General features: G+C 37.1%; 1 protein-coding gene across 1 annotated transcript; it reads left to right on the top strand.

Moving 5' to 3' along the window:
* The first annotated feature begins 5,234 nt into the window (after positions 1–5,234).
* LOC131998431 (uncharacterized) lies at positions 5,235–14,763 on the top strand. The gene is made up of 2 exons (XM_059370714.1): positions 5,235–5,464; positions 13,788–14,763. Exons 1-2 carry the CDS (start codon positions 5,373–5,375, stop codon positions 14,215–14,217), a joined length of 522 nt encoding a protein of 173 aa, XP_059226697.1. The 5' UTR covers positions 5,235–5,372; the 3' UTR covers positions 14,218–14,763.
* The last annotated feature ends 11,167 nt before the right edge of the window (positions 14,764–25,930 follow it).

Below are 25,930 nucleotides of genomic sequence, written 5' to 3'. Positions count from 1 at the left end.
TTTTCCAACTGAAATTTCGATTTTTAATGGATTTTTGATGGAGTCACGGATTAAGGCCCATTTCCCTCTACGACGCATAGTTTAGGAGATACAGCCATTTTAAGTTTTCCAACTGAAATTTCGATTTTTAATGGATTTTTCGAGGAGTCACGAATTAAGGTCCATTTCCCTCTACGACGCATAGTTTAGGAGATACAGCCATTTTAAGTTTTCCAAGTGAAATATCGATTTTTAATGGATTTTTGATGGAGTCACGGATTAAGGCTCATTTCCTTCTATGACGCATAGTTTAGGAGATACAGCCATTTTAAGTTTTCCAAGTGAAATTTCGATTTTTAACGGATTTTTGATGGAGTCACGGATTAAGGTCCATTTCCCTCTACGACGCATAGTTTAGGAGATACAGCCATTTTAAGTTTTCCAAGTGAAATTTCGATTTTTAATGGATTTTTGATGGAGTCACGGATTAAGGCTCATTTCCCTCTACGACGCATAGTTTAGGAGATACAGCCATTTTAAATTTTCCAAGTGAAATTTCGATTTTTAATGGATTTTTGATGGAGTCACGGATTAAGGCCCATTTCCCTCTACGACGCATAGTTTAGGAGATACAGCCATTTTAAGTTTTCCAAGTGAAATATCGATTTTTAATGGATTTTTGATGGAGTCACGGATTAAGGCCCATTTCCCTCTACGACGCATAGTTTAGGAGATACAGCCATTTTAAGTTTTCCAACTGAAATTTTGATTTTTAATGGATTTTTCGAGGAGTCACGGATTAAGGCCCATTTCCCTCTACGACGCATAGTTTAGGAGATATAGCCATTTTAAGTTTTCCAAGTGAAATTTCGATTTTTAATGGATTTTTGATGGAGTCACGGATTAAGGCCAATTTCCCTCTACGACGCATAGTTTAGGAGATACAGCCATTTTAAGTTTTCCAAGTGAAATTTCGATTTTTAATGGATTTTTGATGGAGTCACGGATTAAGGTCCATTTCCCTCTACGACGCATAGTTTAGGAGATACAGCCATTTAAAGTTTTCCAAGTGAAATTTCGATTTTTAATGGATTTTTGATGGAGTCACAGATTAAGGCCCATTTCCCTCTACGACGCATAGTTTAGGAGATACAGCCATTTTAAGTTTTCCAAGTGAAATTTCGATTTTTAATGGATTTTTGATGGAGTCACGAATTAAGGTCCATTTCCCTCTACGACGCATAGTTTAGGAGATACAGTCATTTTTAGTTTTCCAAGTGAAATTTCGATTTTTAATGGATTTTTGATGAAGTCACGGATTAAGGCCCATTTCCCTCTACGACGCATAGTTTAGGAGATACAGCCATTTTAAATTTTCCAAGTGAAATATCGATTTTTAAAGGATTTTTGATGGAGTCACAGATTAAGGCCCATTTCCCTCTACGACGCATAGTTTAGGAGATACAGCCATTTTAAGTTTTCCAAGTGAAATTTTGATTTTTAATGGATTTTTGATGGAGTCACGGATTAAGGCCCATTTCCCTCTACGACGCATAGTTTAGGAGATACAGCCATTTTAAGTTTTCCAAGTGAAATTTCGATTTTTAATGGATTTTTGATGGAGTCACGAATTAAGGCTTATTTCCCTCTACGACGCATAGTTTAGGAGATACAGCCATTTTAAGTTTTCCAAGTGAAATTTCGATTTTTAATAGATTTTTGATGAAGTCACGGATTAAGGTCCATTTCCCTCTACGACGCATAGTTTAGGAGATACAGCCATTTTAAGTTTTCCAAGTGAAATTTCGATTTTTAATGGATTTTTGATGGAGTCACGGATTAAGGCCCATTTCCCTCTACGACGCATAGTTTAGGAGATACAGCCATTTTAAGTTTTCCAAGGGAAATTTCGATTTTTAATGGATTTTTCGAGGAGTCACGAATTAAGGCTCATTTCCCTCTACGACGCATAGTTTAGGAGATACAGCTATTTTAAGTTTTCCAAGTGAAATTTCGATTTTTAATGGATTTTTGATGGAGTCACGGATTAAGGCGCATTTCCCTCTACGACGCATAGTTTAGGAGATACAGCCATTTAAAGTTTTTCAACTGAAATTTCGATTTTCACTGGATTTTTCGAGGAGTCACGAATAAAGGCCCATTTCCCTCTACGACGCATAGTTTAGGAGATACAGCCATTTTAAGTTTTCCAAGTGAAATTTCGATTTTTAATGGATTTTTGATGGAGTCACGGATTAAGGCCCATTTCCCTCTACGACGCATAGTTTAGGAGATACAGAGATTTTAAGTTTTCCAAGTAAAATTTCGATTTTTAATGAATTTTTCGAGGAGTCACGAATTAAGGCTTATTTCCCTCTACGACGCATAGTTTAGGAGATACAGCCATTTTAAGTTTTCCAAGTGAAATTTCGATTTTTAACGGATTTTTGATGGAGTCACGGATTAAGGTCCATTTCCCGCATAGTTTAGGAGATACAGCCATTTTAAGTTTTCCAAGTGAAATTTCGATTTTTAATGGATTTTTGATGGAGTCACGGATTAAGGCCCATTTCCCTCTACGACGCATAGTTTAGGAGATACAGCCATTTTAAGTTTTCCAAGTGAAATATCGATTTTTAATGGATTTTTGATGGAGTCACGGATTAAGGGCCATTTCCCTCTACGACGCATAGTTTAGGAGATACAGCCATTTTAAGTTTTCCAACTGAAATTTTGATTTTTAATGGATTTTTCGAGGAGTCACGAATTAAGGCTAATTTCCCTCTACGACGCATAGTTTAGGAGATACAGCCATTTTAAGTTTTCCAAGTGAAATTTCGATTTTTAATGGATTTTTGATGGAGTCACGGATTAAGGCCAATTTCCCTCTACGACGCATAGTTTAGGAGATACAGCCATTTTAAGTTTTCCAAGTGAAATTTCGATTTTTAATGGATTTTTGATGGAGTCACGGATTAAGGTCCATTTCCCTCTACGACGCATAGGAGATACAGCCATTTTAAGTTTTCCAAGTGAAATTTCGATTTTTAATGGATTTTTGATGGAGTCACAGATTAAGGCCCATTTCCCTCTACGACGCATAGTTTAGGAGATACAGCCATTTTAAGTTTTCTAAGTGAAATTTCGATTTTTAATGGATTTTTGATGGAGTCACGAATTAAGGTCCATTTCCCTCTACGACGCATAGTTTAAGAGATACAGTCATTTTAAGTTTTCCAAGTGAAATTTCGATTTTTAAAGGATTTTTGATGGAGTCACGGATTAAGGCCCATTTCCCTCTACGACGCATAGTTTAGGAGATACAGCCATTTTAAATTTTCCAAGTGAAATTTCGATTTTTAATGGATTTTTGATGGAGTCACGGATTAAGGCCCATTTCCCTCTACGACGCATAGTTTAGGAGATACAGCCATTTTAAGTTTTCCAAGTGAAATTTCGATTTTTAATGGATTTTTGATGGAGTCACGAATTAAGGTCCATTTCCCTCTACGACGCATAGTTTAAGAGATACAGCCATTTTAAGTTTTCCAAGTGAAATTTCGATTTTTAATAGATTTTTGATGGAGTCACGGATTAAGGTCCATTTCCCTCTACGACGCATAGTTTAGGAGATACAGCCATTTTAAGTTTTCCAAGTGAAATTTCGATTTTTAATGGATTTTTGATGGAGTCACAGATTAAGGCCCATTTCCCTCTACGACGCATAGTTTAGGAGATACAGCCATTTTAAGTTTTCTAAGTGAAATTTCGATTTTTAATGGATTTTTGATGGAGTCACGAATTAAGGTCCATTTCCCTCTACGACGCATAGTTTAAGAGATACAGTCATTTTAAGTTTTCCAAGTGAAATTTCGATTTTTAAAGGATTTTTGATGGAGTCACGGATTAAGGCCCATTTCCCTCTACGACGCATAGTTTAGGAGATACAGCCATTTTAAATTTTCCAAGTGAAATTTCGATTTTTAATGGATTTTTGATGGAGTCACGGATTAAGGCCCATTTCCCTCTACGACGCATAGTTTAGGAGATACAGCCATTTTAAGTTTTCCAAGTGAAATTTCGATTTTTAATGGATTTTTGATGGAGTCACGAATTAAGGTCCATTTCCCTCTACGACGCATAGTTTAAGAGATACAGCCATTTTAAGTTTTCCAAGTGAAATTTCGATTTTTAATAGATTTTTGATGGAGTCACGGATTAAGGTCCATTTCCCTCTACGACGCATAGTTTAGGAGATACAGCCATTTTAAGTTTTCCAAGTGAAATTTCGATTTTTAATGGATTTTTGATGGAGTCACGGATTAAGGCCCATTTCCCTCTACGACGCATAGTTTAGGAGATACAGCCATTTTAAGTTTTCCAAGGGAAATTTCGATTTTTAATGGATTTTTCGAGGAGTCACGAATTAAGGCTCATTTCCCTCTACGACGCATAGTTTAGGAGATACAGCCATTTTAAATTTTCCAAGTGAAATTTCGATTTTTAATGGATTTTTGATGGAGTCACGGATTAAGGCCCATTTCCCTCTACGACGCATAGTTTAGGAGATACAGAGATTTTAAGTTTTCCAAGTAAAATTTCGATTTTTAATGGATTTTTCGAGGAGTCACGAATTAAGGCTTATTTCCCTCTACGACGCATAGTTTAGGAGATACAGCCATTTTAAGTTTTCCAAGTGAAATTTCGATTTTTAATAGATTTTTGATGGAGTCACGGATTAAGGTCCATTTCCCTCTACGACGCATAGTTTAGGAGATACAGCCATTTTAAGTTTTCCAAGTGAAATTTCGATTTTTAATGGATTTTTGATGGAGTCACGGATTAAGGCCCATTTCCCTTGTCTAAACTCAATGTTTAGACTTAACTATTTTGAATTTGAATATAACTGACTCTTAGTTCTATGGCTCACCTATCTAAACTCTAGTTTTAAAATCAATGGAAATAAAGAATTAATCTTTTGTAGCTTTGAACTAACCCTATTGTGAATTATTTGTATTTATGAATTTTATCTAAATATCTGTCATAGATTTCTTGGTGAGCCATAGAACCAAAACTACTTCACTTTTTACTTGTATCCCCAACGGTGAGCATCCAATTATTTCCCATAAAAGACATTTGAACTCCAACGAAATTCCCCACTTTGTTCTTTTCTTTGGCGCCAACTTCTACTTTCTCATATACTGAGAAATTATAATATCCACATACATTCCATACCTGCAACGTAAGTTGGGTGTTCTGTCATCTATACAAAACAACAAAATACAGTCCACAAATTCCCTCCGGGTATTGGTGACAATTGTGCACTCCACCATCTCTCTTGGACTCCACCAAATCCAGCTGCTGTCACCAACGACCCCCAGCCCCCTTTTTACATGGTCCATCGATCCTCCAACATGGTAAGCTCGAGAAGAGAGCATGCAGAACAGCGAAAATCATCACCAAACAAAAATGGAGAAAACAGAAGGTAATCGAAACAAGATCTAACTAACCTAAACCAGTTATTGTGTAATGCCGGTCATAAAAATACTAAAAGCGCATGTTTTTCGTTCGACAAAAAAGGAAACCCGAAAGCCGCATAAATTTAACATACAATTTTTCATTATCACAGTTTTATAAAAGTTCGGAAAAAACTTGTAGACTGGAAATTTCTCAAAGTCCACATTTTGTTTGTAAAATTCGTTCGCAAGTTCAAAGAAGGCCAAATTTTTAAACGTGAGAAGGAAAATTCTATTGTTAGCTTAACAAAAAAAAAGGCCAAAAACTACAAAGTAAAGCCAGAAGACGTAAAAAAAAAATATATGAACCAAATATTGTAAAAAATTCGTGTCTCTCTTGAAAAAGGGGTTAAAATAAATTAGAAATTGGCTAAAAATTTTCAACAAACCAAGCAAAAAATTTTTTTAAATTGCACTAAAAAATCGCTTAAAAGAATAGCAACAACCCCATAAAAAAGGTGACAAATTGCATTAGAGAACGGCTTAGAAAATTGAAGCAAATTGTAAAAAAAAAAAGTTAAAAATTCAGTGGAAAAATTTTAAAATCGAAAAAAGTTGCAACAAAATCATAAAAACCGTAATATTTTCAACCAAAACGTGTATAAATTATGATTACATAAAAATCCGTTATAATATGTATATCTATATGTATATTAAAATGTACATTGTAAATCAAGGCCATGAGTTTGGTTACATATTTACATATATACATATAAATATATATGGATGAGTTTTGCGCCATCTTCAAAATTTCATATTCCATTCCCATTTCGTTTCACCTTTCGGCTTCTTTCATTACATTTTGCCATCTCACCATTTCCCATCTCATCAGTTGCCATCATATCATTTGCCATCTCAATATTTATTATCTCATCGTTTGTCATCACACCATTTCATTACGTCATATGCCATTACCCTATTTTCTATTCCAGTTGTCATTACATTATTCTTATGATCAATTTCTTTCTCTTCAAAGTCATATGTGATAAAATGAAACAATTAAGCAGAATACAAAACTAAAGGAGAAGGTAAAAAGCAAAGCAAATCCCATTGCAATTAATAAAGAAAGTGAAGCAGGTTTAAGGCGATTAAATCAAAACAAAAAATCAGATATTTCGGTTATAAAAAAAAAAAAAAAAAAAAATCGTGATATTATTTCGAAAATTATCTCTATACAATTGTGGCAATATAATTTTTTTTGAATCTAAAAAAAAAAAAAAAAAAAAAAAAAAACAAAAAAAAACAAAACAAAACAAAATAGACAACCAGTTTGGTCTATAAACGGATAAGATCGGTTTTCGGTTTCAAAAATAAAAAAAGAAATAACTAAAAAATTACAAAAAAAAAAAAACAAGCATTATATTTTTATCGGCTGGCATGCAAGTACAAAAGGTAAATTATGAATTAACCTCATAGAAATTTTTAACAAACCCTTACTACAAAATTTTAAATTTGTTCGCAACTGTGGTGAAAACAAAACAAACGAACAATCACAACGAAAGTGCCTCTCTCCCATATAAACGTCAAATGACGACTCTTATACTCGCACAGTGTTCCGACTACGGTATTGTAAAGGAAATAATAAATTCACTTGGATTATATGTTTGAGGTACTAACTATCAGAGAGGAAATATATTTAACTACCAAATAAAAAAGCAGCAGCCTTATTGAAAAACGAAATGGAAATTTGAAGAGGACAAAAATCTTAAACTGTGATACTTTATACACTCAAAATTTTTTGAAAATTTCACCACAGTACTAACTTCAAATCTTTATTACCAACATTTTGTCGAATTAAAAATCTAGAATCTTTTAAAACAGAAAACTTATAAATCTAATTACACTACCTAACCCAAAATTCTCTATACAAGACTTTTAGCAACTTTCTATAAGCATACTCGCATTTATTGAAACATTGTTTTTACACATATTATTTATTTAAATAAATTGAAATTTAAAATTACCACAAATTTTATTTGAGAAAATTGGTGCCCAAAATTTTCTTAGACTCATTTGACTGCAAAACAGATTGCAATGCTAAGAATCCTTTGATGATAGGGGAATCTATGAAATTTATGTTCTAACCTAACGTCTTCAAGACTTCTATTGTGGTATACTTTTTATTTATTGCTCACATCTTTTCGCTTCCGACGAAGGAAGCATAGACAACGCTACATTGAACGAACTATAGGGGTCTTTTCTAACCCCAAGCTATACTTTGCTAACTGAGGTATAGTAATTATAAGATTCTCCGGTTTACAAGTAACCGCAAGCTATTTCCTTTCAACTGAGGTATAGCACCGAAAGCGATAGATAACTAGCTATCGGTAAGGTCATATGGATCAAATCATAACCTAACTGTTGTGTCAATTGCCTGAGACTTTCAATTTCGTATATTTTGACACTGAAAATTGTCCGTGGCCTTCCAACTGAGGAAGTCCGACTCTGGGCATTTGGGGATTTAACGTCGAATTCAATTTCACTTAGGCTTGAGAAATTCTCTGTTTATTTTACTTCAGAACGAGATTTATTGTCTGAAATACAAGACAGAATTTCATTTGTAAGAGTTCACAAAGTTCTCTTAAATAAAGACTGGACTTAGTTTTTTAAGTCTTTTTCTCATAGGCCAAGATATGACAGAGCCAACAGATGCGCGCAGTTCTTCTGCCGCTGCTGGCAGCGGAATGGTAAAACCTTCCCCAATTCACGAGAAATTTCTTTTTGAATGCGATCATTTGGTCAGCTTTTGTCAGTCATTCGAGAAAACTGATATAACTGACCAAACAGACTCCCTTCTCGAAGTAAAATTAGACGATTTGGAGAATAGATGGAAAAAACTGCAAGTGGCCTACGAAACACTGATTCTGTCTCCCGAATCATCTAATACGAAGGATTTTAAGGCGAATGCCAAGATCAATTTTAACGTTTGTTCTGAGGCGTATTACGAAACTCGGTCCCAGATAATGGACATTCTCAGAATATCTGAGGGATCTAACCCTCGACATAGCGCAAGATATAGCCTTCCGGCTCAAAATCCGGTCAATACCCAGATTTCAGATAACTCGAATATTTACATAAAAGTACCTCCATGCGATACCGAGGTATTCAAGGGAAGCTATGAAGAATGGCCATCCTTCCGTGATATGTTCACGGCCGTTTATGTGAGTCACCCCAAACTCACCCTAGCTCAGAAGCTCTACCATTTGAGAAACAAAACAAAGGGTTGTGCAGGAGCTATTGTAAAAAGGTACTCATTGTGTGACGAGAGCTTCAATCTCGCTTGGAATGCCCTAAAGTCACGTTATGAAAACAAAAGAGTACTAGTAGACAACCAACTTAAAATACTTTTTAGTATTCCTGTTGCACGTACAGAGAATAGCGAGTCCCTACAAGAAGTTCACTCTACAGTAAATGATTGTCTCTGTACTTTAAGGTCGTTAGATGTTAAAGTTGATAGCTGGGATCCCCTTTTGATATACCTAATATCTACCAAGCTACCAGAGGAAACAATCTCCCAATGGGAACAGTCCCTAAAATCCCACCGTGAACTCCCAAGTTGGTCCCAAATGGATGAGTTTCTAATAAATCGTTTTGAAGTGGTCGAGAGAATATCGAGCTTCAAGTCGGCAAAAGAACGCCATAGCTTCCCAGAATGGAAATCATCCCATGAGCCGAAAGAAATTCAGACTTATGCATCTCAAGAAAAACTCAATTCTTTTTGCCTGTTGTGCAAGAAGGATCATAGCATTCGAATCTGTCCCAAGTTCCGCGAATTCTCAGCCCAGGAACGAATAGATTTTGTGTTTAAAAACAAAATCTGCAACAATTGTCTCTCTAATAATCACATGAAGAATAAATGTAAGAGTAAGAATACTTGCCTTTCATGTAGAAAGTCTCATCATACCCTACTTCATTTAGATCAAACGACCAATCCTAAGCCCGAAGGAAAATTTTCCAACACGAGAACTTTTGGTGAGATCAGAAATACATCTGAAAGTATCCCAAAATTTACAACTGATAATTCAGCGCCTTCAACTTCGCCTAAGAACTTTTCACAAACCCAGGCTAATTTTTCTCACAACAATGAGACAATTCTTCTTCGTACCGCGTTGGTACAGATTGAGAATCAGGGCGAATTGTTTACAGTCAGAGCTCTGATTGACTCTGGTTCTCAAAGAACTTTCCTTTCCGAGAAAATCAGAAACCTTTTACGTATCCCTTATCGCAGATCTCTTTTCGAAATTGGCGGTATTGGTGCCTCTACTCAGAGGGCTGACAAAGAGTGCGATATTGTCATTTATTCAAAAAGGCATAATACAGGGTGGCTGATGAATATTGCTACAATGATGAATATTGCTACATTTTTTTTTCGGTGTATGGAATACATTTTTCTTTTATTCATGTTAAATTAAATTATTAAATTAATTATTAAATTATTATTAATTAAATTAATTAATTAATTAATTAAATTAATTATTAAATTATTATTATTAAATAGAAAAAAAGTTATTACATTTTTTTTTGGTAGCGGCTTTCATCAGCCACCCTGTATAAGGTGCAATTTGACCGCTATTGTTTTGCCCAAAGTCACAAAGAAGCTACCATCTGTGTCGTTTGAGTTCCCTCTCACCCCAGAACTTCAAGAACTTGAACTAGCGGATCCGAACTTTAATAAGTCCTCAAATATTGATCTCATTCTTGGTAATGACTGCGAGCGTTTCATCAATCTAGATGGAATCAAGAAGAATATTTGTGGAATAGCTTCTGCGTATAACACTATTTTCGGATGGGTCCTAAGTGGTCCTGTGACCGTAGAAACTATTAGCTCATTCACTACTAAGGTAGTCCCCCGCGAAAGAGATGATCTTAGTGAGATCCTCAAGAAATTTTGGGAATTGGAGGAAGTTCCTTCTAGTGTCCGGGTACCACCATCAGCCAGATATTGTGAGGAATTTTACTCAAAAACAACAACTCGCGATGCAGATGGGCGATATGTTGTAAGGCTCCCCTTTAAGGAAGAATTTCCACAAGACATAAGCCTTGGCTCCTCAAGATTCCTTGCGCTTGGCCAATATACTAGAATGGATCGAAGTCTGTCTAAAGATCCCGAGTTACAGGAACAGTATAATACGGTTCTTAACGAATATGTCTCTATGAATCATATGGAAGAAACTGCTTCCGAAGAGATTTACTCTGAAGGTAAATATTACTCATTTTACCTCCCTCACCATGCAGTAGTGCGCCCTGACCACAAGACGACAAAGGTTAGGGTCGTATTCAATGCATCCCGCAAAACTAACTCTGGGTTTTCGCTTAATGATGTCCTCCACTCTGGACCCACTCTACAAACAGATCTAATAGCAACCGTTCTCAATTGGAGAAGATACAGATTCGTTTATAGTGGAGATATACAAAAAATGTATCGACAAATAAAGGTACATCCCGATGACAGACCCTACCAGAGAATTCTCTTTCAGATTGACCCTACAGGCCCAATAAAAGACTACCAATTAAACACAGTAACTTTTGGCATAAATTGTGCCCCCTTTCTGGCAATTCGCACCTTGCTGCAACTCGCCGCAGACTCCGAAAAGGAGTTCCCTCAAGTCGCTAACATTTTACGCAATGAAACGTATGTTGACGACATTCTTTTTGGTGGTTTTTCAATCGAAGAAGCTGTCGACTCAAGAAGAAAACTAATTTCAGTTCTAAAATCGGCTGGATTTCCACTAAAGAAAATCACAGCGAACGATCCCAAGCTACTCGAAGGACTCCCTCGTGATGACCTATATGATCTAGACTTGCTTAAGCTCTGCGAATCTAGTTCTACAAAAACTTTAGGTATCAAATGGAATGCTTTAACTGATAAATTTTCCTATTCCACTACTCAGACTGAAGTTCACGTGCAAATATCGAAACGCCAAGTGCTGTCTTGTATTGCGAGGTTGTTCGATCCCGCCGGTTGGATCACCCCAATTATTATCAGAGCAAAAATGCTTATGCAGCAGCTTTGGCTAGAGAATTCAGGCTGGGATGACCAAATATCCCCTGAGTCTCTTCATACTTGGAATAATTTACAATCTGATTTAATAGGCCTTAATGCAGTGGAGATACCACGATGGATTCAATACGCTCCCAATGACACACTCGAGATTCATGGCTTTTGTGACGCCTCTAAAGGTGCGTATTGTGCATGTGTTTATCTTCGGTGTCAGACAAACACATTTACTGTTTTTTCGAACTTATTCGTTGCCAAGAGTAAAGTAGCCCCACTCAAACATGTTTCCTTGCCCAGACTAGAACTTAACGGAGCTCTTCTGCTGGCATTGCTAATAAAGTTCGTATTGAACATTGTTAAAAGGGACATTGCCTCCGTTACACTTTGGACAGATGCAGCAATTGTTCTCGGGTGGTTGTCCAAACCTCCATGGTCATGGGAGCCCTATGTTGCAAATCGCACCTCCCAGATCCATGAACTCACCCATGGCGCGAAGTGGAGGTATGTGTCAACTCATGACAATCCAGCCGATCTTGGTACTCGAGGTTGCAAGCCCTCCGATCTCATGGGCAACAATCTCTGGTGGAAGGGTCCATCATGGTTGACTAATCCCGAATCAACTTGGCCTAGCAGAAACCCGATAATTCCCGACTTGTCGAAACAAGTCATTAAGGTCCATGTTACGTCAACTGAAGAAAACGACATCCTCTCCAGGTTTTCTTCGTATGCGCGAGCATTAAGGGTTATTTCCTATATTTTTCGATTTTCTATAACACCAGTCCCAACTTAAGAAACTCTCACACGTTTAGTAAAATCGAACTTTCCCAAAGCGAAATAGAAATGACCAAAAGACGTTTAATCTTTCTCACTCAGAAACAGGCATACCCCAGTGAGTTTGATGCTCTTTTGAACTCACAACCTATATCTAGTAAGAGCACATTGTTTTCTTTAAACCCATTTTTGGACACAGACAAAATATTGCGAGTGAACGGTCGTCTTACTTATTCCTTTTTGCCATATAAAGAAAGATATCCAATCATACTGCCTGGAAACTCCGATTTTAGCCGTCTATATTTATCTCATTTGCATATCTTCCTAGCACATGCTGAATGTAACCAAATGTGCAGGTTTGTACAAACCGAATATTATATTTCACGTTTAAAACCTAGGATCAAAGGTATTATACACAAATGCAAAACCTGCACTATTTACAGGCACAGGCCAAGCTCCCAAATAATGTCACCCTTACCCCCAGATCGTTGCACACTATCGCCACCGTTTCATGTCATCGGGACTGATTTTGCCGGCCCTTTCGAACTCAAGAGTTCCACCCTAAGGAGAGCACCCATCATAAAAGGCTATGTATGTGTGTTTGTATGTTTCAGCACAAAGGCCATTCACCTCGAAGCCTGCTCTGATTTATCGGCTGCAGCCTTTGAAGCTGCATTTGCCAGATTTGTAGGGAGGCGAGGGCTCCCATGTAGAGTATATTCAGATAATGGTCGCAACTTCGTTGGGGCTAGCAGAGCTTTGCTAAGAGAGTTCTCACACTTTCTCAATTCGGCTTCCAGTAATATATCCCAAAAGTATGCAATCCATGGGTTTGAGTGGAAGTTTATCCCACCTCATGCTCCTCATATGGGTGGCCTTTGGGAGGCAGCCGTCAAGAGTTTTAAGACCCATTTTAGGAAATTAGCAGGCGCCCATAGATTCACCTTCGAGCAATTTACAACCCTTCTTGCTCGAATCGAAGGAGTTTTAAACTCTCGCCCCATCTCCGCAATAACAGAGGACCCATCGGATCTTACTGCCCTGACACCGGGTCACTTTCTTAAAGGCGCTCCTTTACTCGCATTTCCAGAGCCCACTTCTCCCAAATTATCGCTGGTGAATAAATGGTTGAAATTAAAGGCTCTTCACCATCAATTTGCTCTTAGATGGAAAGAAGATTATTTGAAGACAATGCACAAGCGCTATAAATGGCAAAGACAAAGCCCAAATTTGAATATTAACGATTTAGTTGTTGTAATCGACGATTTGCTTCCACCTCATGAATGGCGTTTAGGAAGAATTGTAAAAACGTATCCTGGACCTGATGCGAATGTCCGTATAGCCGATGTGCGTACAGAGGCTGGAATTATTAATAGACCCATATCCAAATTGTGCTACTTACCCCTTTCGGATACCTCCAACGAACCCCAATAACAAATTCTAACCCTTTGAATCACAGCGACAACATATCATACTAACAAACCCACAACATTCTATCATTAATTTCATATACACCATTTCAGATCATCCCTTACACGTCGGTCACGTTCCCCAAATGTCTACAGGTGCAAACTATGCGATAGATTCCATGCACTTAAAGTTTGCCCTACATTTTTAAGTATGAGCCCAAAACAAAGGAACATTTTCGTCCTACGTGAAACCTACTGTGCGAATTGCTTGGCACGAAGCCATAGATTTCGGGACTGCAGATCCAGAAACATGTGCCGTATTTGTGCCAGGCCCCACAATACTTTACTGCATCCTAACTACATCAATCGCAAACCGAATCAATCTAATGGGAAAACCACCAAGCACAAAACGACTGGCAGTCTTCGCAGAGCAGCCTACAATAACAGCAACACGGGTCAAACGACACCAGACAATAATGTAGCAGCGGCAAACCAGAAGATTCTGTCTGAGGCAATTCGGGCCTTGGCTTCCGTGCTTTGTTGACACCAAAATAACTTTTTGTTGCCCGGCAGCATGTCTAAACTCAATGTTTAGACTTAACTATTTTGAATTTGAATATAACTGACTCTTAGTTCTATGGCTCACCTATCTAAACTCTAGTTTTAAAATCAATGGAAATAAAGAATTAATCTTTTGTAGCTTTGAACTAACCCTATTGTGAATTATTTGTATTTATGAATTTTATCTAAATATCTGTCATAGATTTCTTGGTGAGCCATAGAACCAAAACTACTTCACTTTTTACTTGTATCCCCAACGGTGAGCATCCAATTATTTCCCATAAAAGACATTTGAACTCCAACGAAATTCCCCACTTTGTTCTTTTCTTTGGCGCCAACTTCTACTTTCTCATATACTGAGAAATTATAATATCCACATACATTCCATACCTGCAACGTAAGTTGGGTGTTCTGTCATCTATACAAAACAACAAAATACAGTCCACAAATTCCCTCCGGGTATTGGTGACAATTGTGCACTCCACCATCTCTCTTGGACTCCACCAAATCCAGCTGCTGTCACCAACGACCCCCAGCCCCCTTTTTACATCCCTCTACGACGCATAGTTTAGGAGATACAGAGATTTTAAGTTTTCCAAGTAAAATTTCGATTTTTAATGGATTTTTCGAGGAGTCACGAATTAAGGCTTATTTCCCTCTACGACGCATAGTTTAGGAGATACAGCCATTTAAAGTTTTTCAACTGAAATTTCGATTTTTACTGGATTTTTCGAGGAGTCACGAATTACGGCTCATTTCCCTCTACGACGCATAGTTTAGGAGATACAGCCATTTTAAGTTTTCCAAGTGAAATTTCGATTTTTAATGGATTTTTGATGGAGTCACGGATTAAGGCCCATTTCCCTCTACGACGCATAGTTTAGGAGATACAGAGATTTTAAGTTTTCGAAGTAAAATTTCGATTTTTAATGGATTTTTCGAGCAGTCACGAATTAAGGCTTATTTCCCTCTACGACGCATAGTTTAGGAGATACAGCCATTTTAAGTTTTCCAAGTGAAATTTCGATTTTTAATAGATTTTTGATGGAGTCACGGATTAAGGTCCATTTCCCTCTACGACGCATAGTTTAGGAGATACAGCCATTTTAAGTTTTCCAAGGGAAATTTCGATTTTTAATGGATTTTTCGAGGAGTCACGAATTTAGGCTCATTTCCCTCTACGACGCATAGTTTAGGAGATACAGCCATTTTAAGTTTTCCAAGTGAAATTTCGATTTTTAATGGATTTTTGATGGAGTCACGGATTAAGGTCCATTTCCCTCTACGACGCATAGTTTAGGAGATACAGCCATTTCCCTCTACGACGCATAGTTTAGGAGATACAGCCATTTTAAGTTTTCCAAGGGAAATTTCGATTTTTAATGGATTTTTCGAGGAGTCACGAATTAAGGCTCATTTCCTTCTACGACGCATAGTTTAGGAGATACAGCTATTTTAAGTTTTCCAAGTGAAATTTCGATTTTTAATGGATTTTTGATGGAGTCACGGATTAAGGCCCATTTCCCTCTTCGACGCATAGTTTAGGAGATACAGCCATTTTAAGTTTTCCAAGTGAAATTTTAATTTTTAATGGATTTTTGATGGAGTCACGGATTAAGGCCCATTTCCCTCTACGACGCATAGTTTAGGAGATACAGCCATTTTAAATTTTTCAAGTGAAATTTCGATTTTTAAAGGATTTTTGATGGAGTCACAGATTAAGGCCCATTTCCCTCTACGACGCATAGTTTAGGAGATACAGCCATTTTAAGTTTTCCAAGTGAAATTTCGATTTTTAATGGATTTTTGATGGAGTCACGGATTAAGGCCCATTTCCCTCTACGACGCATAGTTTAGGAGATACAGCCATTTTAAGTTTTCCAAGGGAAATTTCGATTTTTAATGGATTTTTCGAGGAGTCACAGATTAAGGCCCATTTCCCTCTACGACGCATAGTTTAGGAGATACAGCCATTTTAAGTTTTCCAAGTGAAATTTCGATTTTTAATGGATTTTTGATGGAGTCACAGATTAAGGCCCATTTCCCTCTACGACGCATAGTTTAGGAGATACAGCCATTTTAAGTTTTCCAAGTGAAATTTAGATTTTTATTGAATTTTAATGGAGTCACGGATTAAGACTCATTTCCCTCTACGACGCTTAGTTAAGGAGATACAGCCATTTTAAGCTTTCCAAGTGAAATTTCGATTTTTAATGGATTTTTGATGGAGTCACGGATTAAGGCCCATTTCCCTCTACGACGCATAGTTTAGGAGATACAGCCATTTTAAGTTTTCCAAGGGAAATTTCGATTTTTAATGGATTTTTCGAGGAGTCACAGATTAAGGCCCATTTCCCTCTACGACGCATAGTTTAGGAGATACAGCCATTTTAAGTTTTCCAAGTGAAATTTCGATTTTTAATGGATTTTTGATGGAGTCACAGATTAAGGCCCATTTCCCTCTACGACGCATAGTTTAGGAGATACAGCCATTTTAAGTATTCCAAGTGAAATTTCGATTTTTATTGGATTTTCGATGGAGTCACGGATTAAAGCCAATTTCCCTCTACGACGCATAGTTTAGGAGATACAGCCATTTTAAGTTTTCCAAGTGAAATTTAGATTTTTATTGAATTTTAATGGAGTCACGGATTAAGACTCATTTCCCTCTACGACGCTTAGTTAAGGAGATACAGCCATTTTAAGCTTTCCAACTGAAATTTCGATTTTTAATGGATTTTTCGAGGAGTCACGAATTAAGGCTTATTTCCCTCTACGACGCATAGTTTAGGAGATACAGCCATTTTAAATTTTCCAAGTATTAAGGCCCATTTCCCTCTACGACGCATAGTCTAGGAGATACAGCCATTTTAAGTTTTCCAAGGGAAATTTCGATTTTTAATGGATTTTTCGAGGAGTCACGAATTAAGGCTCATTTCCCTCTACGACGCATAGTTTAGGAGATACAGCCATTTTAAGTTTTCCAACTGAAATTTAGATTTTTAATGGATTTTTCGAGGAGTCACGAATAAAGGCCCATTTCCCTCTACGACGCATAGTTTAGGAGATACAGCCATTTTAAATTTTCCAAGTGAAATTTCGATTTTTAATGGATTTTTGATGGAGTCACGGATTAAGGCCCATTTCCCTCTACGACGCATAGTTTAGGAGATACAGCCATTTTAAGTTTTCCAAGTGAAATATCGATTTTTAATGGATTTTTGATGGAGTCACGGATTAAGGCCCATTTCCCTCTACGACGCATAGTTTAGGAGATACAGCCATTTTAAGTTTTCCAAGTGAAATATCGATTTTTAATGGATTTTTGATGGAGTCACGGATTAAGGCCCATTTCCCTCTACGACGCATAGTTTAGGAGATACAGCCATTTTAAGTTTTCCAAGTGAAATTTCGATTTTTAATGGATTTTTGATGGAGTCACGGATTAAGGTCCATTTCCCTCTACGACGCATAGTTTAGGAGATACAGCCATTTTAAATTTTCCAAGTGAAATTTCGATTTTTAATGGATTTTTGATGGAGTCACGGATTAAGGCTCATTTCCCTCTACGACGCATAGTTTAGGAGATACAGCCATTTTAAGTTTTCCAAGTGAAATTTCGATTTTTAATGGATTTTTGATGGAGTCACGGATTAAGGCCCATTTCCCTCTACGACGCATAGTTTAGGAGATACAGCCATTTTAAGTTTTCCAAGTGAAATATCGATTTTTAATGGATTTTTGATGGAGTCACAGATTAAGGTCCATTTCCCTCTACGACGCATAGTTTAGGAGATACAGCCATTTTAAGTTTTCCAAGGGAAATTTCGATTTTTAATGGATTTTTCGAGGAGTCACAGATTAAGGCCCATTTCCCTCTACGACGCATAGTTTAGGAGATACAGCCATTTTAAGTTTTCCAAGTGAGATTTCGATTTTTAATGGATTTTTGATGGAGTCACAGATTAAGGCCCATTTCCCTCTACGACGCATAGTTTAGGAGATACAGCCATTTTAAGTTTTCCAAGTGAAATTTAGATTTTTATTGAATTTTAATGGAGTCACGGATTAAGACTCATTTCCCTCTACGACGCTTAGTTAAGGAGATACAGCTATTTTAAGCTTTCCAAGTGAAATTTCGATTTTTAATGGATTTTTGATGGAGTCACGGATTAAGGCCCATTTCCCTCTACGACGCATAGTTTAGGAGATACAGCCATTTTAAGTTTTCCAAGGGAAATTTCGATTTTTAATGGATTTTTCGAGGAGTCACAGATTAAGGCCCATTTCCCTCTACGACGCATAGTTTAGGAGATACAGCCATTTTAAGTTTTCCAAGTGAAATTTCGATTTTTAATGGATTTTTGATGGAGTCACAGATTAAGGCCCATTTCCCTCTACGACGCATAGTTTAGGAGATACAGCCATCTTAAGTATTCCAAGTGAAATTTCGATTTTTATTGGATTTTCGATGGAGTCACGGATTAAAGCCAATTTCCCTCTACGACGCATAGTTTAGGAGATACAGCCATTTTAAGTTTTCCAAGGGAAATTTCGATTTTTAATGGATTTTTCGACGCATAGTTTAGGAGATACAGCCATTTTAAGTTTTCCAAGTGAAATTTAGATTTTTATTGAATTTTAATGGAGTCACGGATTAAGACTCATTTCCCTCTACGACGCTTAGTTAAGGAGATACAGCCATTTTAAGCTTTCCAACTGAAATTTCGATTTTTAATGGATTTTTCGAGGAGTCACGAATTAAGGCTTATTTCCCTCTACGACGCATAGTTTAGGAGATACAGCCATTTTAAATTTTCCAAGTATTAAGGCCCATTTCCCTCTACGACGCATAGTCTAGGAGATACAGCCATTTTAAGTTTTCCAAGGGAAATTTCGATTTTTAATGGATTTTTCGAGGAGTCACGAATTAAGGCTCATTTCCCTCTACGACGCATAGTTTAGGAGATACAGCCATTTTAAGTTTTCCAACTGAAATTTAGATTTTTAATGGATTTTTCGAGGAGTCACGAATAAAGGCCCATTTCCCTCTACGACGCATAGTTTAGGAGATACAGCCATTTTAAATTTTCCAAGTGAAATTTCGATTTTTAATGGATTTTTGATGGAGTCACGGATTAAGGCCCATTTCCCTCTACGACGCATAGTTTAGGAGATACAGCCATTTTAAGTTTTCCAAGTGAAATATCGATTTTTAATGGATTTTTGATGGAGTCACGGATTAAGGCCCATTTCCCTCTACGACGCATAGTTTAGGAGATACAGCCATTTTAAGTTTTCCAAGTGAAATATCGATTTTTAATGGATTTTTGATGGAGTCACGGATTAAGGCCCATTTCCCTCTACGACGCATAGTTTAGGAGATACAGCCATTTTAAGTTTTCCAAGTGAAATTTCGATTTTTAATGGATTTTTGATGGAGTCACGGATTAAGGTCCATTTCCCTCTACGACGCATAGTTTAGGAGATACAGCCATTTTAAATTTTCCAAGTGAAATTTCGATTTTTAATGGATTTTTGATGGAGTCACGGATTAAGGCTCATTTCCCTCAACGACGCATAGTTTAGGAGATACAGCCATTTTAAGTTTTCCAAGTGAAATTTCGATTTTTAATGGATTTTTGATGGAGTCACGGATTAAGGCCCATTTCCCTCTACGACGCATAGTTTAGGAGATACAGCCATTTTAAGTTTTCCAAGTGAAATATCGATTTTTAATGGATTTTTGATGGAGTCACGGATTAAGGCCCATTTCCCTCTACGACGCATAGTTTAGGAGATACAGCCATTTTAAGTTTTCCAACTGAAATTTCGATTTTTAATGGATTTTTCGAGAAGTCACGGATTAAGGCCCATTTCCCTCTACGACGCATAGTTTAGGAGATACAGCCATTTTAAGTTTTCCAAGTGAAATTTCGATTTTTAATGGATTTTTGATGGAGTCACGGATTAAGGCCAATTTCCCTCTACGACGCATAGTTTAGGAGATACAGCCATTTTAAGTTTTCCAAGGGAAATTTAGATTTTTAATGGATTTTTGATGGAGTCACGGATTAAGGTCCATTTCCCTCTACGACGCATAGTTTAGGAGATACAGCCATTTTAAGTTTTCCAAGTGAAATTTCGATTTTTAATGGATTTTTGATGGAGTCACGTATTAAGGCCCATTTCCCTCTACGACGCATAGTTTAGGAGATACAGCCATTTTAAGTTTCCAAGTGAAATTTCGATTTTTAATGGATTTTTGATGGAGTCACGGATTAAGGCCCATTTCCCTCTACGACGCATAGTTTAGGAGATACAGCCATTTTAAGTTTTCCAAGTGAAATTTAGTTTTTTAATAGATTTTTGATGGAGTCACGGATTAAGGTCCATTTCCCTCTACGACGCATAGTTTAGGAGATACAGCCATTTTAAGTTTTCCAAGTGAAATTTAGATTTTTAATGGATTTTTGATGGAGTCACGGATTAAGGCCCATTTCCCTCTACGACGCATAGTTTAGGAGATACAGCCATTTTAAATTTTCCAAGTGAAATTTCGATTTTTAAAGGATTTTTGATGGAGTCACAGATTAAGGCCCATTTCCCTCTACGACGCATAGTTTAGGAGATACAGCCATTTTAAGTTTTCCAAGTGAAATTTGGATTTTTAATGGATTTTTGATGGAGTCACGGATTAAGGCCCATTTCCCTCTACGACGCATAGTCTAGGAGATACAGCCATTTTAAGTTTTCCAAGTGAAATTTCGATTTTTAATGGATTTTTGATGGAGTCACGGATTAAGGCCCATTTCCCTCTACGACGCATAGTTTAGGAGATACAGCCATTTTAAATTTTCCAAGTGAAATTTCGATTTTTAATGGATTTTTGATGGAGTCACGGATTAAGGCCCATTTCCCTCTACGACGCATAGTTTAGGAGATACAGCCATTTTAAGTTTTCCAAGTGAAATATCGATTTTTAATGGATTTTTGATGGAGTCACGGATTAAGGCCCATTTCCCTCTACGACGCATAGTTTAGGAGATACAGCCATTTTAAGTTTTCCAACTGAAATTTTGATTTTTAATGGATTTTTCGAGGAGTCACGGATTAAGGCCCTTTTCCCTCTATGACGCATAGTTTAGGAGATACAGCCATTTTAAGTTTTCCAAGTGAAATTTCGATTTTTAATGGATTTTTGATGGAGTCACGGATTAAAGCCCATTTCCCTCTACGACGCATAGTTTAGGAGATACAGCCATTTTAAGTTTTCCAAGTGAAATATCTTTTTTTAATGGATTTTTGATGGAGTCACGGATTAAGGCCCATTTCCCTCTACGACGCATAGTTTAGGAGATACAGCCATTTTAAGTTTTCCAACTGAAATTTTGATTTTTAATGGATTTTTCGAGGAGTCACGGATTAAGGCCCTTTTCCCTCTACGACGCATAGTTTAGGAGATACAGCCATTTTAAGTTTTCCAACTGAAATTTTGATTTTTAATGGATTTTTCGAGGAGTCACGGATTAAGGCCCATTTCCCTCTACGACGCATAGTTTAGGAGATACAGCCATTTTAAGTTTTCCAACTGAAATTTCGATTTTTAATGGATTTTTGATGGAGTCAAGGATTAAGGCCCATTTCCCTCTACGACGCATAGTTTAGGAGATACAGCCATTTTAAGTTTTCCAAGTGAAATTTCGATTTTTAATGGATTTTTGATGGAGTCACGGATTAAGGCTCATTTCCCTCTACGACGCATAGTTTAGGAGATACAGCCATTTAAGTTTTCCAAGTGAAATTTCGATTTTTAATGGATTTTTGATGGAGTCACGGATTAAGGCCCATTTCCCTCTACGACGCATAGTTTAGGAGATACAGCCATTTTAAGTTTTCCAAGTGAAATATCGATTTTTAATGGATTTTTGATGGAGTCACGGATTAAGGCCCATTTCCCTCTACGACGCATAGTTTAGGAGATACAGCCATTTTAAGTTTTCCAACTGAAATTTTGATTTTTAATGGATTTTTCGAGGAGTCACGGATTAAGGCCCATTTCCCTCTACGACGCATAGTTTAGGAGATACAGCCATTTTAAGTTTTCCAAGTGAAATTTCGATTTTTAATGGATTTGTGATGGAGTCACGGATTAAGGCCCATTTCCCTCTACGACGCATAGTTTAGGAGATACAGCCATTTTAAGTTTTCCAAGTGAAATTTCGATTTTTAATGGATTTTTGATGGAGTCACGGATTAAGGCCAATTTCCCTCTACGACGCATAGTTTAGGAGATACAGCCATTTTAAGTTTTCCAAGGGAAATTTCGATTTTTAATGGATTTTTGATGGAGTCACGGATTAAGGTCCATTTCCCTCTACGACGCATAGTTTAGGAGATACAGCCATTTTAAGTTTTCCAACTGAAATTTCGATTTTTAATGGATTTTTCGAGGAGTCACGGATTAAGGCCCATTTCCCTCTACGACGCATAGTTTAGGAGATACAGCCATTTTAAGTTTTCCAAGTGAAATTTCGATTTTTAATGGATTTTTCGAGGAGTCACGGATTAAGGCCCATTTCCCTCTACGACGCATAGTTTAGGAGATACAGCCATTTTAAGTTTTCCAAGTGAAATTTCGATTTTTAATGGATTTTTGATGGAGTCACGGATTAAGGCCAATTTCCCTCTACGACGCATAGTTTAGGAGATACAGCCATTTTAAGTTTTCCAAGTGAAATTTCGATTTTTAATGGATTTTTGATGGAGTCACGGATTAAGGCCAATTTCCCTCTACGACGCATAGTTTAGGAGATACAGCCATTTTAAGTTTTCCAACTGAAATTTTGATTTTTAATGGATTTTTCGAGGAGTCACGGATTAAGGCCCATTTCCCTCTACGACGCATAGTTTAGGAGATACAGCCATTTTAAGTTTTCCAAGTGAAATTTCGATTTTTAATGGATTTGTGATGGAGTCACGGATTAAGGCCCATTTCCCTCTACGACGCATAGTTTAGGAGATACAGCCATTTTAAGTTTTCCAAGTGAAATTTCGATTTTTAATGGATTTTTGATGGAGTCACGGATTAAGGCCAATTTCCCTCTACGACGCATAGTTTAGGAGATACAGCCATTTTAAGTTTTCCAAGGGAAATTTCGATTTTTAATGGATTTTTGATGGAGTCACGGATTAAGGTCCATTTCCCTCTACGACGCATAGTTTAGGAGATACAGCCATTTTAAGTTTTCCAACTGAAATTTCGATTTTTAATGGATTTTTCGAGGAGTCACGGATTAAGGCCCATTTCCCTCTACGACGCATAGTTTAGGAGATACAGCCATTTTAAGTTTTCCAAGTGAAATTTCGATTTTTAATGGATTTTTCGAGGAGTCACGGATTAAGGCCCATTTCCCTCTACGACGCATAGTTTAGGAGATACAGCCATTTTAAGTTTTCCAAGTGAAATTTCGATTTTTAATGGATTTTTGATGGAGTCACGGATTAAGGCCAATTTCCCTCTACGACGCATAGTTTAGGAGATACAGCCATTTTAAGTTTTCCAAGTGAAATTTCGATTTTTAATGGATTTTTGATGGAGTCACGGATTAAGGCCAATTTCCCTCTACGACGCATAGTTTAGGAGATACAGCCATTTTAAGTTTTCCAAGGGAAATTTCGATTTTTAATGGATTTTTGATGGAGTCACGGATTAAGGTCCATTTCCCTCTACGACGCATAGTTTAGGAGATACAGCCATTTTAAGTTTTCCAAGTGAAATTTCGATTTTTAATGGATTTTTGATGGAGTCACGTATTAAGGCCCATTTCCCTCTACGACGCATAGTTTAGGAGATACAGCCATTTTAAGTTTCCAAGTGAAATTTCGATTTTTAATGGATTTTTGATGGAGTCACGGATTAAGGCCCATTTCCCTCTACGACGCATAGTTTAGGAGATACAGCCATTTTAAGTTTTCCAAGTGAAATTTAGTTTTTTAATAGATTTTTGATGGAGTCACGGATTAAGGTCCATTTCCCTCTACGACGCATAGTTTAGGAGATACAGCCATTTTAAGTTTTCCAAGTGAAATTTAGATTTTTAATGGATTTTTGATGGAGTCACGGATTAAGGCCCATTTCCCTCTACGACGCATAGTTTAGGAGATACAGCCATTTTAAATTTTCCAAGTGAAATTTCGATTTTTAAAGGATTTTTGATGGAGTCACAGATTAAGGCCCATTTCCCTCTACGACGCATAGTTTAGGAGATACAGCCATTTTAAGTTTTCCAAGTGAAATTTGGATTTTTAATGGATTTTTGATGGAGTCACGGATTAAGGCCCATTTCCCTCTACGACGCATAGTCTAGGAGATACAGCCATTTTAAGTTTTCCAAGTGAAATTTCGATTTTTAATGGATTTTTGATGGAGTCACGGATTAAGGCCCATTTCCCTCTACGACGCATAGTTTAGGAGATACAGCCATTTTAAGTTTTCCAAGTGAAATTTCGATTTTTAATGGATTTTTGATGGAGTCACGGATTAAGGCCCATTTCCCTCTACGACGCATAGTTTAGGAGATACAGCCATTTTAAGTTTTCCAAGTGAAATATCGATTTTTAATGGATTTTTGATGGAGTCACGGATTAAGGCCCATTTCCCTCTACGACGCATAGTTTAGGAGATACAGCCATTTTAAGTTTTCCAACTGAAATTTTGATTTTTAATGGATTTTTCGAGGAGTCACGGATTAAGGCCCTTTTCCCTCTATGACGCATAGTTTAGGAGATACAGCCATTTTAAGTTTTCCAAGTGAAATTTAGATTTTTAATGGATTTTTGATGGAGTCACGGATTAAGGCCCATTTCCCTCTACGACGCATAGTTTAGGAGATACAGCCATTTTAAGTTTTCCAAGTGAAATATCGATTTTTAATGGATTTTTGATGGAGTCACGGATTAAGGCCCATTTCCCTCTACGACGCATAGTTTAGGAGATACAGCCATTTTAAGTTTTCCAACTGAAATTTTGATTTTTAATGGATTTTTCGAGGAGTCACGGATTAAGGCCCTTTTCCCTCTACGACGCATAGTTTAGGAGATACAGCCATTTTAAGTTTTCCAAGTGAAATATCGATTTTTAATGGATTTGTGATGGAGTCACGGATTAAGGCCCATTTCCCTCTACGACGCATAGTTTAGGAGATACAGCCATTTTAAGTTTTCCAAGTGAAATTTCGATTTTTAATGGATTTTTGATGGAGTCACGGATTAAGGCCCATTTCCCTCTACGACGCATAGTTTAGGAGATACAGCCATTTTAAGTTTTCCAAGTGAAATATCGATTTTTAATGGATTTTTGATGGAGTCACGGATTAAGGCCCATTTCCCTCTACGACGCATAGTTTAGGAGATACAGCCATTTTAAGTTTTCCAAGTGAAATATCGATTTTTAATGGATTTTTCGAGGAGTCACGGATTAAGGCCCATTTCCCTCTACGACGCATAGTTTAGGAGATACAGCCATTTTAAGTTTTCCAAGTGAAATTTCGATTTTTAATGGATTTTTGATGGAGTCAAGGATTAAGGCCCATTTCCCTCTACGACGCATAGTTTAGGAGATACAGCCATTTTAAGTTTTCCAAGTGAAATTTCGATTTTTAATGGATTTTTGATGGAGTCACGGATTAAGGCTC

The sequence above is a fragment of the Stomoxys calcitrans genome, unplaced genomic scaffold (genome assembly GCF_963082655.1).
Source record: "Stomoxys calcitrans unplaced genomic scaffold, idStoCalc2.1 SCAFFOLD_258, whole genome shotgun sequence".
Classification (NCBI taxonomy): domain Eukaryota; kingdom Metazoa; phylum Arthropoda; class Insecta; order Diptera; family Muscidae; genus Stomoxys; species Stomoxys calcitrans.
Note: the sequence above shows the minus strand (reverse complement) of the source record. Positions and strands in the feature narration are given on the sequence as shown.

Bases quoted from the DNA above. Each gene is read 5' to 3' on its own strand.
- LOC131998431 (XM_059370714.1), top strand. From the start codon at position 5,373: ATGGTCCATCGATCCTCCAACATGGTAAGCTCGAGAAGAGAGCATGCA. The intron at 5,465-13,787 runs GTAATCGAAACA...ACACCATTTCAG, and splicing joins AAAAATGGAGAAAACAGAAG to ATCATCCCTTACACGTCGGT.